Below are 19,411 nucleotides of genomic sequence, written 5' to 3' on the forward strand. Positions count from 1 at the left end.
GTGGCTAAAAAAAAATCCAAACCTAACATAAGTGAGTAAAAGGAAAAAAAAAATTAGTTGGGTGGCAAGTTTCTAAAAACACTATAAGTTTAGTGTCAAAAAAATCTATTTTCTCTATATTATAAAGAGTATATGCATGTTTGGGAAACACCACTTCTGACTTCTAATTTTCTTAACGTTTAATCATTTATAATTTACTTCTCATTTCTAGTCTATTTTTTTACTTTAAACAAGAAGCACTTTTTTAAAATTTGTTCAAACGGCATTCTATCTCTTGATTGAATTCTCTCCATCTGTCATCTATGTGAGAGTGTTGCAATGTTTCTTCTTATCTGTATTGTGGAAGATTTGTGAGAGTTTTTGATGATGGCGAATATTGAGAATCTTGATATTTAATTTAGATGACCAATTTGGATATATCAAACGAAGAAAATAAGGAACTATTCTTTTGACGAGGAGGTTAAAGACATGGGTAAAAGTTTTAACTCTGTCTAGTGGGGAGGTTTTTAACAGATAGAACATCAATATGCGAGTAATCATCCCTGGTCTTTTGATAACCCGATGCTTGTGATGAATGTGATTTGAGGGGGAAGATCCAACAACCGTCTCCCTCTTTGGAGATGATTTTTGAATCCAAATTTAAGATCTTCCAATTCGGTACATGTCTGAATCAGTAGGAAGGCAGCTGGGTTATTTCTTTGAGACTTTTGTATTGTACTCTCTCCGTCTCCTGAATAGTATACATCGAGGAACGGCGACGCGACACACACTCAAATGCTCTTGTAAAATTTAATTCTGTAACTTATTTTAAGATTCTACTGCAGCAACCATTTAAACTCAACTCGCATACCCTGTCACCTCCGGAACTAGCACACCATATGATCATGCCTTCTAATACAGTGACCAATCATAACACTATCTATGCTACCGGAATAAACCAGAACTTTTACTTTTCTGCACAATCCATTTCCAATTTACAATCTTATTGTCAATCTTTGAACTCGATCAATAATAGCAAGCAACAGTTTTGCATGCTATATATGCCTGCCAAATTCACAAGGGAACATAACCAAAATATTTATTTGGAAATTTTAAGTCAATACATATAGACTACAGTTTGTCAAAAAAACGTATGACTAAAGACCTTGACATGCAACACAAAAACAGAGCCTACATAATTATCTAGAAAACTTACTCATGCAACACAAAAACAGAGCCTACATAATTATCTAGAAAACTTACTCATGCAACACAAAAACAGAGCCTACATAATTATGTAGAAAACTTACTCCAACACAACTAAGAAACGAATTTTTCGATGACCTAAACTAAATCTGTACGCTGGTGTAAAACTTACGAGGATCAGGATAATGCTGGAACTACTTGAGTCTGTATTCTGGAGTCAAACTTTTACAAGAGGCCAGGAAGATGGCCATCAGCATCTATATCACTGTCATAGTATAGATCAGTGTCGTCCCTTCCATAGTCATGGCCATCACCATAATTACCTTCAGTACTATCCTCAATATCTGAAATTGCATTAAAACTACTCTGTGAGTTCCAATCAGGTGGGAATGTCTTTTGTAAGGTTTCTGTAATTTCTCCACCAGTGCTTTCAATTTTGCGCAAACATTTGGACCAGTGAACTGCAGTCCCCATATCAACAGTCAGCCCAAACTTCACCATTTCACTACATATGGTAACGATTCCCGTGTACATGTATTCTTCAGCAACAGTTGCCCTTGACAACAATGAAGTCATCAAACAGTGATATACAGCTTTGTCAGGCTTTAATCCAGCCAACTTCATCTCTTCAAAGCATTTTAGAGCTTTTTCTGGAAGGGAAGCACGTGCCCATCCATGTATCAATGTGGTATAGGTCCGAACATTTGGCTTCACTCCTACTACTTCCATTTCCTGCATTATTTTTGTTGCTCTCTGCAAACAAAACAAGTAAATAAACCACTTGACTAGATAACATCTAGTATTAATTCCTGAAAGAAACATGTAATAAATTTATCAATAAACAGACTTAATATCCAAGGAATGAACCATCAAGCACAAACAAAATAGGTCAAGAAATTCAAATGTGCAGGGTACTTTGCTGTAAAAAAAAAAAAAAAAACAATTTGAAGTATTTACTTCTAGTCGACTTCCTAATTTAGTAAAACATTTATTAGAAATTAAGATTTTTCAAGAGCAAGTTAGAGAATTTCTGCAGCTAATAAAGTTGGATTGACACCAGACATAGCATCGCACCATCTACCTTCAAATAATATATTTTTCAACACCAAGAATAGCAGATACTAAAGCAGTTTGGCCACGTCCAATTATAAAATCCTCAGCAGAAACTAGTTACATAGAATAATTGAATAAATTAGACTTCCCTGCTAGATGAGCTTCAAAAAACAAATTTGCGAAAACAACTAATATGCGGCAATAGAATATAGAATAGTTGAGGCTAAAGCAGTGGCCAATACTAGCAATTCTTAACCTTCAAGTCTATCAAATGAATTGTGTTTAAACTTTAACTTCCAATACTGAAATCTGACACAGAGACTAGGCACACGAAACCAATCAGATTTCTCTACTAGATGAATTTTTAAAAAAACAAACACTTGTATTATATGCCAACAGAAATATTCATAAAGACCATAGAGAAAGCAAAAAATACAAAGGACATTTTTTCCAGAAAGTAGAGAAAATAGGCAATGGTACCAATTACGTTACACTCCTGGAAGATCGTACTATAAACAAACATCAAACAAAGGAACCAATTAGACTTCTCTACTGGATGAATTTAAAAAAAACACACACAAATCTATACTATATTATGCAAGCTACACATACAAAAGTTTGGTAGTTGGTTTATAATATGGGATTAAAACCGTTAATCCGTTAGATCACTTTAATCAAATTGATTAAAATCATTAGATTGAGTTTTCTATATTTCACTATCTATGCTACTTAAGATATAAGGTTCGAATCCAGTCAAGAACATACTATATTTTTTATATTATACTATATATCTGAAGTATTAATAAATAAGGTTTGAATCCTGTAAACAACATATTAGAATTATATATACATATTTTTTAATTCTAAAAATACAAATAAAGCATATTATATTATTATTATATTATATTTTTATTTAATTAAAATTAAAATTAATTATTAACATTAGATTTATTAAAAATATTAGAAATATATATAATAAATATTAAAAAGATAACAACATTTAAAAAAATAACAATATAGAACACCTGTGCATGGCAAGGGTTATAAGCTAGTATATATTTAACAAAAGCAATAAAAAAATCATGTCCTCTAGATGAATTATATGTGAACAGTACTATTTTTAAAGACAGTTGAAAAAAGCATAAAATACCAAGGTAATTTTTTACAGTAGAGAAAATAGGCACACAGTACCAATTACGTTACACTCCTTGAAGATCTTATTAAAACAAACATCAACCAAAAACTTATTTTTACAGAAATATAGAACGACATCGTGCTGTGTAGAGTGTAGACTCATATTATAAATCTATATGCAAACAACAATACACCTAAAGACTATTAACAAATAAAAATTACGAATGGACAGTCTTTTTCAAAAGTAGTTGCGTACAAAGTCAAATTCGATGATAATTATTAAAACGAGAATGAAATTGCTCCAACACCCATAATCAAGGCACTGCAGATGCATATTGTAGTCATTGAGTTAATTAATAACAATGATGCAAGGCATACCAGCATGTCTCCTGCTTTGCAGCAAGCATTAATGAATGATGTGTAAGTATGGATATCAGGCTGAACACCTTCTTCTTTCATCTGCTGAATCAGATCAGATGCTTCCCAAACATCACCTCTTCGAGCCCATCTACAAGGGAATCAAGAAAATAGAACAAAAAGGTTGAGTAATGGAACTTTGGTAAACCTATTGAAGCAGTCATAGAGTCAGCATATAAATACAGGCCATCACACTAATTCATAAGAATCAGGCGTGTCACTTGAGGAATACCTACCCATCTATTAGTATGTTGTAGACAAAGGTATTTCTAGGGATTTTTCTAGCAGCCATTTCTTTTGTCACAGCTAAAGCACTTTGCATCCTGCCTGACTTGCAACATGCCTTGAGTAAGGCCTCATAAGTGTACACATCAAGCTGTAGCCCCTCATCTTTCAGTTTTGTGAAGTATTCAAACGCTCTTCCAGTGTCACCCACTGAAGCATAACCATGCATAATAGTAGTGTATGTATGCTCATTCGGACTAATGCCTGCCAGAACCATCTCATCTACAATTTCTACTGCTCTATCCATCTATAAAAAATATGCGATTAGAAAATAATTAATACACTTCATTTTTCAAATTGAGAGTGTGTGGTACATTCAGTGAAGAGGGAACAAATGACCAAATATATATATATATATATATATATATTATTGATGATCATAATGATTCATGCAACTGCTATGCTGACGATCAATGATAATGTCAAAAAAGGCATCTGAAAAAGTGTACTGAAAACTTGAACTACCACATTGCATAAAGAAAATGTAATTGGCTACTTTTATGGCCCTCAAAATCTGAGATATATAAATTTGTGAAGTAGCACATGAAACGAAAAAATATAAAAAAGCTTTGGCAATTTTATTCATAATTTATGTCCATGAAAATGAACATCTCATCAACAATATGTCTCTCCACGGCAAGGTAAATGAACATTTCAATCAACAATGTCTCTCAATGGTGAAGTAAATAACATTTTAAACAACAATATGCTTCTTAATGGTATAGTAAATGAACATTTCAATCTTAGTAAATATCAGTATATTATTCTTCACCGAGTTTCCGGGATAAAACGTTCACTCGTTCAGTGAGCAGCACTACTGTTACAAGGTACGCGACACTGACATGAGTACAGGTACTTAAAACAGTATCTCCCATGGTCTGAAGACTCTAGACACAAGGACACTATTAATTTTTTTATTTTTTTTTATAAATTACAGAATGCCATGTGTCGCCAACCATGGCCTTAGAACTCTCTCCTTTCTGCTTTAGGAATTGTAGTTTTAAGATTGTAATCTGGGATGAGCTATCCAGTTCACTGTTCTATAGCACAATAGTCAATCGTATAACATAGATCAGCACACTATCCCTTAAGGCACATAAATGCTAGATATGTGTTTAGATATTTGGCTTCTTCACCCACTATTTATTACATCAGCAGAAATCAATTCCACCTCCCATTCCTTAAGGTGAATATTGCCTCTAAACCATTAAGCATGGATGTCGTAAAATAATTACATATCCTGAATAGCAATTAAGAAGATGGGACAGAAACATTTATCATTCCTAAATTTATTCTAATCCAGGTAGAAGATTACCCGACGCTTCTCGACTAAACCAAGAACAAGAGCATTGTAAGTGTGGACAGTTGGAACACATCCATTGCTTCTCATCATATCAAATATCTCTTGGGCTCTTCTCATCTCTCCGGCTCTTGCAAATCCATGTATGATTGGCATAAACGTCCGTGATGTTGGCCTATGCCTCTCTTTCTGCATTTGTTCAACAGTGCGAATGGCGCGATCCATTTTACCCATGCCACAGAATGCCCTGATGATATTATTGTAGAGTACAACATCCGGCTTTAAACCATCTCCCAGCACATCCTCAAAAACAGCAAATACATTTGCCCAGTCCTTCACTTTTATGAATCCGTTGATCAACATGGAATAGGTCTTGATGTTATGCTTTACACCAGTCGATTTCATCATTTCACTGACCTCAAAAGCTTTGGAAAGTTTTCCTATCTGGAGAAGTTTATGTAATTTGGCACATCAACTTCTAATTCTATAGATTCAGAATTTGTATTTTAAAAAAGCAATAAACACGTAAGTATGTACAACTCATTTAAAACTTCAGGGTGTTAAGAGGGAGGCCTTACCAGAATCATATATTATTCAACAAAAACCAAGCTGGCTAAGAAACTGTTTGCCTCGGTTGTAAATATTCAGTTTTCTAAAATGTGATACTTGCCTGAGATTGGGACCAGATCGATAATTCTTTTTTAAAGATCCAAACTCAACTCAGAAAACATATTTTAGCTTTAATAAGGAATGATTTCTACCCAAAAACAAAAAAGGCCAACCCCATTGGAAAGAGAGGACATATAAATATTACTTCAGTGGCCTACCTTATATAGTAATTGGGATAATAAGAAGTTTGCTTAGTTTTGATGAACAGACAATGCATGGCTATTCTTCCTTAGTTTGATGTACCAAAAGCCAAAGCTGATAGCGAACCTAGTAGTAGCACTGAGATAAATAAACCATGAGAGCCGTTTCCTGCTAGTGCAGTCTAACCCTGGTAATTCCTTTCTACAGAGTATTAAAAAACACTAAGGGAGTCTCCCCGCTTTTTGCCTTTGATTAGAATCAATATCTACAAACTACTGTTTATATTTATAGTCAGAACTCAGAACTAAACAAAAGGGTCATCTACTTCAATTATTAATGCACGACATTTTTTAATAATTGTGTCTGCTGTCCAGCAGGGATAAATAAAGATAACAGAAAAATTTATCAAGAAGCCTTTTAATTAAAAAGATGGCTAAAAAATAGAACAAGCAACATAAGGTCTTATCTGCTATATCAATTATCAACAATCTAAAAATTTTGAGCACCAGAAATTTGAAATGAAACTTACCTTGGTATAAAGATTAATAAGGCATCCATAACTGATTACCGATGGTGTGAAGCCACATTCCTGCGGGAAGTAACATGTGTTGGTACCCAAACCGGTAAAAATTACTACATGTGTGTGTGTGTGTGCGTGCGCGCGCTAAATTAAAAAGTAGAAGTATTACTAATGCACTTTTCCCAACCACAAGCTTATGTTAATGTAAAGATTATTAGGTTTTTATATCCACATTTGTATTACAAATTAAACCTCTAGACAAGCTTTCAGATTTTTACCTTGAGTCTACCAAACACAATTAGACATTTCTCTTCATTACCAATTATTGTATAACCATCCATCATAGTATGGTATATGTCTATAGGAACTTCGATACCCTCTTCTTCCATCTCCCTCACCAAGGATTCGGCACGCTCCATATTGCATCTCTGGCTGTGTGTAAGGATTAAGTTAAAAAATACAATAGTTTAAAATATGACGCCTACAAACACAAAGGAGCAGGAGAAAAAGAGACAAACTATCCATATAAAGACCAAAAGACTAAGAACAGAGAAGTCAACATACAGTATCATCTGCTACTGGAATATTGACATAAATCACATACAATTGAGAAGAAACCAAACAAAAATCTCACCAGAGTAAATTGAAATTATAACGAAACAAAGGTGAGAAATCTTAACGATACCCCTATTAACTAGGTAAAATTCTACTCCTGAGTAGGGCTGTAAATCGATACGGACTATCCGGTGTCTCGGCTCATATCCGGCTTGAAAATATGATACATGTCTCATATCCGTTTTTAAAACGATCCAAATCTGGCGGAAAAATTAAGCTCGTATAATATATGATCCCGGATCCGAGCACACCTATACCCGCTCAGATTCGGTCTCATATAATTTTTGATAATATGATCCTACCCGAATACCCGAATATGATCCACGGTTCATATTCGATTCAAACTCATATGCATATTATATTTTAAATCCATCACATTTGTAAGTAAATAGTCATCATTTTATAAAGTTTTAATATCTTATTTAAGTTTATATCTTCATAAAATATGATTTATTTAATAGGATCATGCTTATTATCTTCATATATATTTAATAAATGATATATACCAACATATAACTATAAGTTTTAATTTAAAATTATTATATTTTATAATATTATGTTCACTTAGACTAAATAATAATAATTTGAATAATTGAAAATAATGATGATATTAAATGTTAGTGGATCATATTCGGCTCATATTTGATAGATCATAAACTACCCGGTTAAAAAATGGAAAATACGATACTGGATCATATTCGGTTCAGATCCGAATCTCAAATACCCGGGATCGGTTTATATCCGAATAAAACGATCCCGGACCCAAATCTGGACAAGCTAAAAATAATATGATCCGGTACTTGAGCAGAGGGGTACCCGGGATCACCCGGATCATTTTACACCCCTACTCCTGAGTGTGGCATTAAACATAGTAGATATGTCAATGAAACAGGAGACACAAGATGAACCAGAAAACTATCTTCGTAATTAGTGTAGTAAAGATTACGACATATCTCTACATCGCAATACTTTCTAAATCCTAAAACAATGATCTTAGAAGAAAGTATCAATTTGCTTTGTATTATGAAGATTACAATGTATCTCTAAACCCTAGTTGCCTTCTTCAATAAAACAATCTCATCTCTCTAACTACAATGATCCAAATATCATCTGAGTCTTTAACACTTAAATAAACTAATTGCTAATTTAAGGGCTCAAACAAAGATAGCATCACTCCCTGACCTGACTCACTTGATGATGGAAATAAAACTAAAATTCTCAAGTTATTTGACCGGCCGAAAATGCAGCAGCACTAAGAATGGTCTTAAGCAAACAAATCAGGTTACAAGGAACTTCCTGCAGTTATATATACGTCAATTCACTTAACTGGAGTGCTAAGCAGCTCTTACTAATGTCTTAATTCTTAGCAGCATCACAAAGCATGTATGCATGTTTCATCTACAAGTACACTTACTTTTTTCCAAAGTTTTGCCAATATCATGAGGTGTATAACACAAGTATACATGCCAGCAAGCCCACTAAGATCAATATGCTCCCACTAATCCAAAACACATTAGCAAAGGTGAAGGATTCATGACTCTCCTAAGATATTTAAAATGAATTACTCAATCAAACAAAAAAAGGGCTACGATATAATTTCCCGGCACATGATCCGAATCTAGTACGTGATGCGTTTGAATACCAGAAGCATCTACTTGAATTATGAAATACAAAGAAAGAAAGGGTACCAGTGGGCGTATATTATGTTTCCATATATAACAGCATTCAAATGTTTTTGAGTCTCCTTGGCCTCCTTAAACCATTCATCAGCAGCACTGAAAAGAGAAAAGGAGAATTCAGATGTAATATTACAAATTAAAAATCACTTTGAAGGACTATGCAAAGAGAGCTATGCATAGCTATTTCATGGAAACAAAAATTAGAGTGACTAGAGTAACTCTTCCTTTAACTATTCCAGCGTCTTATTCCTTTAACCATGAAGCTCATTTAGAAAAAGTATATATTAAATCTTCAGTATCAGCTAATAGTCAACCTTATTCCTAAGCTGGTTCGCCAGTTGCCACGACCAAAAAATATGTATCAGAGAAGGAAATACATATTACGGCAGAAACAACTTGTTTCAACTAAAACTCTCACAGAACAGCTTCACAGTTCGAATTAAAACATTGGGATCATATACTAGACAAAGAGGAAGGCAGTGAACGAGGGAAGAAGGAGAAGAGAGAGTATCCAAGTCAATGACTAGATAGTCTAAATCACTGCTTGGTTTGACATTCTCTTTTTTTCCTTGAAGGCACAGGAAAGATTATTTAGGTTGCCAACTTAATGGTAATGGCTTTTCAGAATAAACTTTCCCATGTCACAAGTGTAAAGAGCCAGTGCTTACATGACTAGATCACTGCTTGGTCAGAAATCCTCTCTTCCCCTATTAGGCATCATAACAACTAATCATCCACTTATAGACAAATTAATAACATATTACAATGGCTTTTAAGGATCAAATTTTCCATTTTAGAAGTGGAAACTCACACAACTACTTGTAGAATTCACCACACAAATATTTAAGAAGTTTCAAGTATATTATAATAACAAATACCAATATATAACAAGATAAAAGAATAATGCAAAGCATGACAATTTTTATTTTTTTTTGAAGTGTAGCACCGCAAATTATTTGAGTTTGCATAGTACTTTGCTTTACTTACTCAGTGTCGGCGACTCTAGCAAATCCTCCTACCAGAATGCTGTAAGTTACCAAACTCATTGCAATTCCTTCATCCTTCATTTTTCTAACACAAGACAGTGCTTCGTCCATGTCTCTACCTACTGCATAAGCGTGTATTAGGCTGCATAAAATAATTAAGTTTAATGTAAAACAATCAAGAATCAAAACATTCTCAGTTGGCTACAGAACTTAAAAGTACTTAAATGCACCATCCATACAACGAACAAGTCGTATACAAAACAACAAACATATAATACAATAATATTTCAAATCTTAAAGTTGTGTATAAACCACAGACTTCACAAGTAGGATTTTCAAACATATAATACCAAATAATTGTGTTCCGTCGATTGCTAACATAATATTAACGAGAACAATAACAATAAAAACTACTGTTAAACATCATCCCCAAGAAATTGTAAATATATCAACTTGAACTCTAACCAATGCTTAAAGAAGTTAATTAAGGTATTGTTGTCACGGCGCTCGACTAGTCAGGTTGAGAAAATCAACCGGAGAGGCCGACTTGCGAATTGTTGACTACTGGGTCGACTTGGTAGACTAATTGATCGACTAATCGACTAGTCAGTCGACTTAGTCGGTCGACAAGTGCAAAATTCTATCAAAAATTAAAAATGAAAAAAAAATTAAATTCTATGAACCTACTCAAAATCAGCAATAATCAAAATGTTAATTTAAGTTTATAAATCTTTGTATTTGTATGTGTTTATGTATGCATAAGTTGATTAAAATTGAATATACATGTAGGTATAATTTGTTTATATATTGGTACATTCAGTGTGTTAATGTGTGTAGTGCAGTGTTATTAAACGCGATATGCGCACAGAAGCGCAAAGGCCCCCTAGAGCATAAGCGCAACGCGCAACGCGAAATGCGCGGATTCATCGAAGACAAATAAATATACATATTTAAATAATATATAAGCAGAAAATTGTTAATTTACAGATAAGATGACATTTAATTGATAAAGCAACCGAATTCTTCTAAGTCAAAGTAGCAATGAATTCCAAACTTAGTCCATTCTTCCACTTCTTCGTCATTAATATTCAGGAAATCAGCATCTTTACTAATATAATTTGGATCCTTAACAAAGTCTTCTTCATCATACTCAAGACATGTGTATATACAACACTTTTATGTATATATATAAATATATATATTAGTGTATACAAGATATGTGTATCTTATATGTGTGGGTATTTATATGCAATAATCATAAAAGAAGATGAGTCTAACTTTTGTCTCTGGTTCGATATCTCTTGTTCTTGCATGTAAATCTGGTCTGTATCTATTTGTGTTAGTTATAAGGTCTACGGGGTTTTTTCTGAACCCATTTCCTTTAAGAATGACTCATTTTAAAAGAAGCGCGCTTATTTTGCGCTTTTGAACAGCGCATAAGCGCTCGATGCGCATAAAAGCGAGCGCATCATTGAAGGCGCATCGCATCACCGAAGCGATGCGCTTCAGGTGGGCATCGCATCGCATATCGCATATGCGTGTGCATATGCGCGCTTTTAATAACACTGGTGTAGTGTGTTAATGTGTGTACATGAAAGGGGAAAAAAAATATGTTTGTAATTAACATATCTTTTTGTGATTGATATACATATGATTAGTTATAAGAAACCACGTATATATAATATTTATTTATATATATATATATATATATATATATATATATTTAGTTAATCATTAATTAACTTTTCGGCTTGTCTATGACTAGTTGACTAGTCGACAAGCTGGACCTCTATCGGCTCGACTTATCGACGTGACAACCATGAATTAAGGTGATATAAATTAGAGGTCTTACTTGGTATATACATATAAATTCGGCTCTATTCCTCTGGCCCGCATGCTCTCAAAAGATTCACGTGCACGATGTATGTCTCCTCTTCTTGCGTAATATTTCACCATCAGCCCAAACTCTTTTCTGGAAGGCTACAAGGTTAAAGCTTTAGAGTAGAAAATAAATTAAAAACATTCCCCCGAAGAAAGGACTTTGGGGAGAATGAAGGCAAAACGGTAAAATTTTGGACCGTAACAATGTTAGAAAGACACAATTAAATGCTTACGGAAATGTCAACTGAAAGGTCCAGAAGCTTCAGGGGTATGTTATATATGTATCAGTGTGTGAAATGAAAATTCCTATCAGCAAGCAAGTGGTAGTTTCACTATTTGTTTTGTAAGTTGTAAAGCACTTTGGAAATGAAATCATAGCAACAAAGATGGCATGCTTGGTCACCAATTAGGTTATCAATTCCGCATCACCAAACAATCAAATTGATGGAGACCGATAAATTGAGCTAGGTGGAAAATGTAATAATATCTTGGAAATTTGGCTTTAAAAAATAAGGTGATGCAAGACAACCTGCATATGCTCATAATCCTAGTTGTAACCTGTAACATTCTTTATTAACAAACTTATGCCCTCTCTAACTAAACTAGCGAACCAGTGTATATCGCGAGGGCATTAGTGTGGGAGCACAATTAACTTGTAGTGTAAACTCCATTGCAAAAACATACACAGACATCTAATCTAATAATAAGAGCATAGAGAAAGCAAGATGAAATATTTCAATTTATGTGCAACTAGTCTAGGAAATCGAAGTGGATTACCTTGTCAATTCTCTCAAAAGCTTTGACAACAGCCTGCCAATTATCGGGCTGAGTTTCAATAACTCTTTTAAAATCAACCCTCGACGTCTCCCTATCTTGATGCCATTTGGACCTAAACTCCAGTTTATCATCCCCTGCCACCCACCTATCCCTCTCCTGTGCTCTGGCCTTCGATTTCCTCCCATCATCAAGTTTAACAGTCAAAATCCTTCCATGAAAATCAACACCATCAAACTCGACTGCCTTGACAGCAGAAGTAGCCGCATTGGGACCTCCATAAATAACAAACCCAAACCCTAAGTTCCTGTCAGTATGATTATAGGCCTTAATCAAGATAACATTTTGAATGGGGCCGAACTGTCGAAAAAAGTCCGCAAACTCATTTTTCTTAATCCAAGCCGGCAAGTTGCCTACAAAAATCTTGCCTTGCTGTTTAAACTCGTCTTGAACGGTCTGAGCAGCATGATTATCGCAATTATCAACATCATCGTCATCATTATCATTAACGTGGGGGTCTAATTTAGGCAAAGGCTGGGGAGAGAGCTTAGTGGTTAGCCAGAGGTGAGAATTGTGAGGTGATTGTGGTTGTGATGGTGGTGGTGGGGGGTTGATAAGTAGCTTAAGTGGGTTCTTGGAGGGATTAGGTTTAGGAATTGGTGGGGGAAAAGTAGCTTTTTTGTTGTTAGGACGACGGAGATTGTTAGAATTGGAGACCACGGAGGTGGTGTGTTGTTTAACGCCTCCGAAAAGGGGAGAGTGGGAGGAGTAGGAGCAGCAAGGAGAGGAGATTGAAAGCATACTACTATCCATCTTCTCACTCCCCACTCTACCTCACTCTTATCATATCCATCATCCCTTTTTCCTTTTAAGTAAATATCAACCCTAACTTTTATTTCTAAAACTATTATGACCTTTTTTAAAAATATTCAAATTTTTCTATATTTATTTTATATCGGAAAGATAATTTTTTTGAAAATATTGGGCATGTTTGGACAATTTTACTTTTGAAAAATAAGTTTTTGTTTTTTAAAAAATGTATATTTTTTTAATAAAAAAATTGGATACATCATATATATATCAAATAGGTGCTTTATATTCGTTATTGACAAAAAAATAAGAGTTTATTTCTGAAAAATATAGAATTATATGTATTTTTCACCAGAAAAAACACTTATTTCTGAGAAAAAAGGCCTTGAACGTTACAAAACATACATGTAATGACCATAATAACAGAGTCGAAGAAAATGATTCCAAATACTAGTTATTAACGCCGAATAATCTAGCATTTTTAATTTTGGAATAAAATGCAATATCATGTAACATTTTGTTGTTTTAACCCATCAAAACGTTATACAAAATAGCGTTCAATTTTTTAACCCAGCAGAACGCTCACCGTTATGTACATTTAACCCTAACAAATGTAAAATGATGCAGCGTTTTCATTAATACCCAGAACGACAATGTAGCGTTAATAAATGGTATTCAGATTTTTTTTTTGTGGATTGTGATATTGGGGAAATTAATGATAGATATTGTGATAAAGGGGCAAACATCCTATTTCTGAAAAATAAGATTCCCTAAACAGTCACATTATCTATATTTTGGTTCTGTAAATAGAATTCTCTATGCCTTAATCACTCTTTATATATGCCAAAAGCAAGCGAATAAGAATGAAAATAAATAAAATAATTCATAACTAGATTCAATCATTTGCTCTCGAATTTAAAACATCAAAAAAAGGAAAGATATTTATCCTATTAAAACACTCCCTGGTTCAAAAGAAAATATACAATTATTACTTTCATCAAGAAAGAAAGCTTATTGCAATTGTTTTTCTTTTAATTAAAAAGTTTACATTTCAAAAGACATATTTATCATTTCAACACTTCTTTAATTATTTACATCACATACTTTTCTTTTTAAGCAAAAAATTTGAGATAAAATTTTAATAAACTTTATTCACTCTTCACTTGTTTTTGTATATAAAAAAAATTTGGAAGTACAAACATTAGTATAAATTTTGTCATATTTGTTGTAAGAGGAAATATGTACATCGATTCAACATATAAATCACCTAATTTTCGAATATTCATTCTCGACTGCTCAAACAGTTGAGCTTCCGTCATATGCGGTAATGATTTTGATGATGGATGGATTGAATTTGTCGGGGTTCCGTTGAATTAGGACGGTACAAATCTATGCACAGTCATCCTAAATTAAAAATCGTAGTAAAAGTGTTTCTTTCAAGTGTATGAGCACTCTGGTCGTTACTTAGGAAATTCATCCTGATAAACCACCTGCATATCCTTGTATTTATATTATAAGGGGACAAATTCCAATGTAGTTATCATGGGACGTGGACTTAATATATGTATAATCAGCCACGTTTTTAATTATTTATCATCATCTAATCACTAATCTGTAGTTATTTGTAGTGATCCAATCTGCTTCCAATAGCTTCTTGCAGAGTTCTAGTAGGGTTGGGTCTCGTATCTAGGGGTGAACACGGGTTGGGTCGGTCGGGTTAGGGGGGGGAATAAAATGACCCAACCCAATTAGTTCGGTTTATAAAAAATTAACCCATTTACTAAAAAAAATATACATAACCCAACCTTGCTAATTAAAATTTGGGTTGGGTTGGTTCGGTTTGGGTCGGGTTCACAAGCAAAAAGAAAAATCTGCTCCGATCAATGATGCAAATCTACTCCTGTCAATGTTAGTCAGTTTGGTTGATAACTAGAACATTAGTTGCGGTGAGTTGTGAATCATGATCATCAGGGAAAATCATAAGTATCATAGGGAACTCACTTTTGATGGGAATGAGAGAATAAAGTAGCACATCAGTAAATTTAAAATGGAGATATATATTAGCAACTTCCTTGTGCTGCCACTTTATAATTATAGAATTCATCTATAAACTGAAAACAAACTGATTAATAAATGATCTTACGGAATTATATATTTGTTTAATTGTTTGTATATAAACGGGTTGGGTTGGGTTGGTTTAGGGTTATAATATGTTAAACCCTGACCCAACCTAATTCATTCGGGTTTTTTGAAAATTAACCCATTTAGTTATCAGTTTCGAATGGTTCAGTTTAATCGGGTGAAACGAGGGTTGGTTTGGGTCGGATTTTGCGGTTTGGGTTGGTTTTGTTCACCCCTACTCGTATCTAGACATATAAATATATCTAAAGTTGTCCATCAATTTATATCGAATATATGTGATGTTATCAGTGGATTAGATATAATTATTTGTGTGGAATCATAGTAGAAGTTCGACTTTATTAATTCCTAGAATTTATTAATCTATCCTTGTTAAATTAGAAGTGTGTTGCCTGGTGACTGATTCCTGAACCTCGAACCTCTGAAATTTGTGAACCCTATGAAGGGTTTCGAGCATCAAAAGCAGCGAAACTTCCGAAAAATAATTATAAAATCGAAACCCTCTACAAGATCCTTTCAAAATATAATATTTAATTCGGAGATATGCTTAAACTTATCGAAGCTTTACGTATCAATGTTAGTTAGAGCTCCTAGCTTGCAGCAATCACCCATGTATCACGTGTTTGTGATGTACGTCTCTCTCTCTCTCGGTTTCCTCATAAACACCCTGAACGTTCAAAGATAGATGAGGGATGGAGGTACTAGCCACTAAAACTAATCTATCCATCTCACTAATCTCTCTCAACTTTTAGTCAAAAACGAAATCTCTTACCTAGCTGAGTCTATCAAGATACACACACACACACACACACACACACACACACACACACACACACACACACACACACACACACACACTACAACAAAAACACCATTAGACAACACTAATCAGACAACGCACGGTGAAAAAAACGTTGTTTGGAAAAAAGACACAACACTTTCTTTTCGTCCTCGAAAAACTATTGTCTAATACCTACAACCTACAAAGGTTAAAAAACTATTGTCTACAAAATTCAATCAGACAACGGTATCTTAACTGTGGTATTGTGTAACAATGCACGATAGACAACTGTTTTCGGTGCTATTGTGTGAAGAAATCTCAGACAATATTCCGAGAAACCGTTGTAGTAATGAGACAAGTTTTTTATTTGTTGCGTTGTCTACGAAAAGTCATACAATGGTTTCAAATAGTGTTGTGTGACTGGGAAGCTAACATACAAGTGTTTTTGTTAGCATTGTATCATGGCCTTATAGACAAGCATCTACTAACTAATAAAATGTTGTATGACTGAATGAATTTTAAGAAATATATATGTACATAAGAGAGTGCAAAGATTCAAAGTCCTAACCAAAGCTATAACAAAATAACCAATTTCTTGATAGTCATAGGTTTTTCTTGCATTAGATCAAGAATTGATCAAGGAAATGCGAATTTTTAACTCATAAAAATGAAAATTTATTATACAACGGTTTCTGTCCCATAAACCATTGTCTACACTACTTTTATACAACGAATTTTCCGTGAAGCGTCGTTTGAATCTAATTTAGACAATGGATTCTCTTACAACAGTATAACTTCCGTAACAGTTGTGTCATTTTCAATTATACAACATAGGTGCGTATAAAAACCATTGTCTGTTAGACACTACAAGACAAAAAAGACCTTTTTACAAGAAGACAAAATTTATAATTGACTAGTATTGTTAAAAAAACATACAAAATAAACATAAAAAAATTTGATATTTTTTATACATGACTAATATTGTTGGTTCTCGATATCCGTACAGTTAGATCATCAAAATAAATATTTATAAATTAATACAGAGCTAATCGTAAACATAAAACACATACATATACTTACGTTCAAAGTACAAAATTGTCTTGGTATTACAAATGAATAATACATATTTGCATATATGCATAATATAAAAATATTTTTTGATAACAAGTATAAAAATAATAATTGATCAAAGATAAGAGAAATTTTAACTCTTCAAAAAAAAAAAAGCATTATACAACGGTTTTCATCCCATAAATCGTTGTCTACATAACTTATATACAACAGGTTTTTCCTGGAACGTTGTTTGAGCCTATTTCAAACAATAGAATTCTGTTACAACGGTATAATATACATAACACTTGTGTCATTTTAACTCATACAAAACACGTGTGCATAAATACCGTTGTTTGTTGGACACTACAAGACAAAATATACCTTTTTGTAATAAGACAAAATTTATGATTGACTTGTTTTGTTAAAAAAACATACAAAATAAACATAAAAATATTTAATTTTTTTTATACATGACTAATATTGTTAGTTCTCGACATCCGTACGGTCCGATCATCGAAACAAATATTTATAAATTAATACAGAGCTAATCGTATACATAACAAAGATTCTATTCAGTACATTCTCAATTGCAAACATAAAACACATACTAATACTCACATCCAAACTACAAAATTATCCTCCTCTTACAAATCAAAATACAAATTTCGATATATGCATAATATAAATATTTTTTTTTGATAAAAAGTATAAAAATGAGAATTGATCAACAAAACGATAATTTTTAACTCTTCAAAAGAAAAAATTCATTATACAACGGTTTTCATCACATAAACCGTTGTCTACACAACTTACATACAACGGTTTTTTTTTTTAGAAACGTTGTTTGAGACAATTTTAAACAATAATATTATGTTACAACGGTATAATATACATAACACTTATGTCATTTTAACTCATACAACACACGTTTGCATAAAACCGTTGTGTGTTAGACACAAGAAGACAAAATGTACTTTTTTATAATAAGACAAAATTTTTTATTGACTTGTTTTGTTAAAAAAACCATACAAAATAAACATAAAAATATTTAATTTTTTTTATACATGACTAATATTGTTAGTTCTCGACATCCATACGGTCAGATCACCGAAACAAATATTTATAAATTAATACAGAGCTAATCATATACATAACAAAGATTCTATTCAATACATTCTCAATTGCAAACATAAAAACACATACTAGTACTCACGTCCAAACTACAAAATTATCTTCCTATTACAAATCAAAAATACAAATTTGGATATATAAATAATTAATATAAATATATTCTTTTAGATAAAAAGTATAAAAACAAAAATTGATCTTGAAATCGAGAAATTTTAACTCTTGAAAAGGAATATCGGGTATGAGTCACGTCAATGGGAGTAATATTGTTACAAGATTATTGTTAAAAAAGTTTACAAGATTATTTTTCTAATTTTCTTATATTTTTACATCAACAAATACTAGGATTAATTAATTTGTTTACTAGATACAATAATCCTACTATATTTTTATTAAAAGAACGTATAAGATAATTATAAAATATTTATTTTTATATCAATAAATTATTATATATTTAAAATTATATTTTATAGATTATTTTGATAATCAACTAAAAATAAATACTCAAAAAATTCATTTTTCTCATAATTCAACTACACAATATATTAAAATATAATATTTTTATTATTTTTAATATAATTAAGACAAGATTCACGTTTGACTAGTATTGTTAAAAAAACATACAAAATAAACATAAAAAATTTTGATTTTTTTTATACATGACTAATATTGTTAGTTCTCGACATCCTTGAAATATAATTTATTGTTTAAAATATTTTTAAAAAATTCAGTTATCCATGTTCCAATTACTCAAATATTGTGACTATTATCTATATGACTCTTAATAGGAATTTTCGTTTCCCACTAACTTCATAACCCAAATTTTCGTATTCCCTCTTCTTCTTCTCTGCCCAAAATTTC

At 32.7% G+C, this 19,411-nt stretch overlaps 1 protein-coding gene across 3 annotated transcripts; it reads right to left on the reverse strand.

Moving 5' to 3' along the window:
• Positions 1-1,060: 1,060 nt before the first annotated feature.
• LOC108199554 (pentatricopeptide repeat-containing protein At5g04810, chloroplastic) lies at positions 1,061-13,499 on the reverse strand. 3 transcript variants are annotated; one of them, XM_017367420.2, is made up of 10 exons: positions 12,643-13,499; positions 11,837-11,964; positions 9,986-10,126; positions 9,008-9,094; positions 6,983-7,136; positions 6,714-6,773; positions 5,390-5,818; positions 4,026-4,321; positions 3,751-3,880; positions 1,061-1,938 (listed from the first exon to the last, which is right to left on the reverse strand). In XM_017367420.2, exons 1-10 carry the CDS (start codon positions 13,450-13,452, stop codon positions 1,411-1,413), a joined length of 2,763 nt encoding a protein of 920 aa, XP_017222909.1. In that variant the 5' UTR covers positions 13,453-13,499; the 3' UTR covers positions 1,061-1,410. The 3 variants fall into 3 exon arrangements, with proteins under 3 accessions (XP_017222909.1, XP_063938867.1, XP_063938868.1); XM_064082797.1 differs by having other exon boundaries at positions 11,837-11,956; positions 12,643-12,971; XM_064082798.1 differs by lacking the exon at positions 11,837-11,964 and having other exon boundaries at positions 12,643-12,971.
• Positions 13,500-19,411: the final 5,912 nt, after the last annotated feature.

Source organism: Daucus carota, chromosome 8, assembly GCF_001625215.2.
Source record: "Daucus carota subsp. sativus chromosome 8, DH1 v3.0, whole genome shotgun sequence".
NCBI lineage: Eukaryota > Viridiplantae > Streptophyta > Magnoliopsida > Apiales > Apiaceae > Daucus > Daucus carota.

Coding starts and splice junctions, on each gene's coding strand:
- LOC108199554 (XM_017367420.2), bottom strand. CDS start 13,452: ATGGATAGTAGTATGCTTTCAATCTCCTCTCCTTGCTGCTCCTACTCC. Junction 10,127..11,836: donor AATTTATATGTATATACCAA/GTAAGACCTCTA, acceptor TATTTTATGCAG/CCTAATACACGCTTATGCAG. Junction 1,939..3,750: donor GCAAAGCAGGAGACATGCTG/GTATGCCTTGCA, acceptor TTTTGTTTGCAG/AGAGCAACAAAAATAATGCA.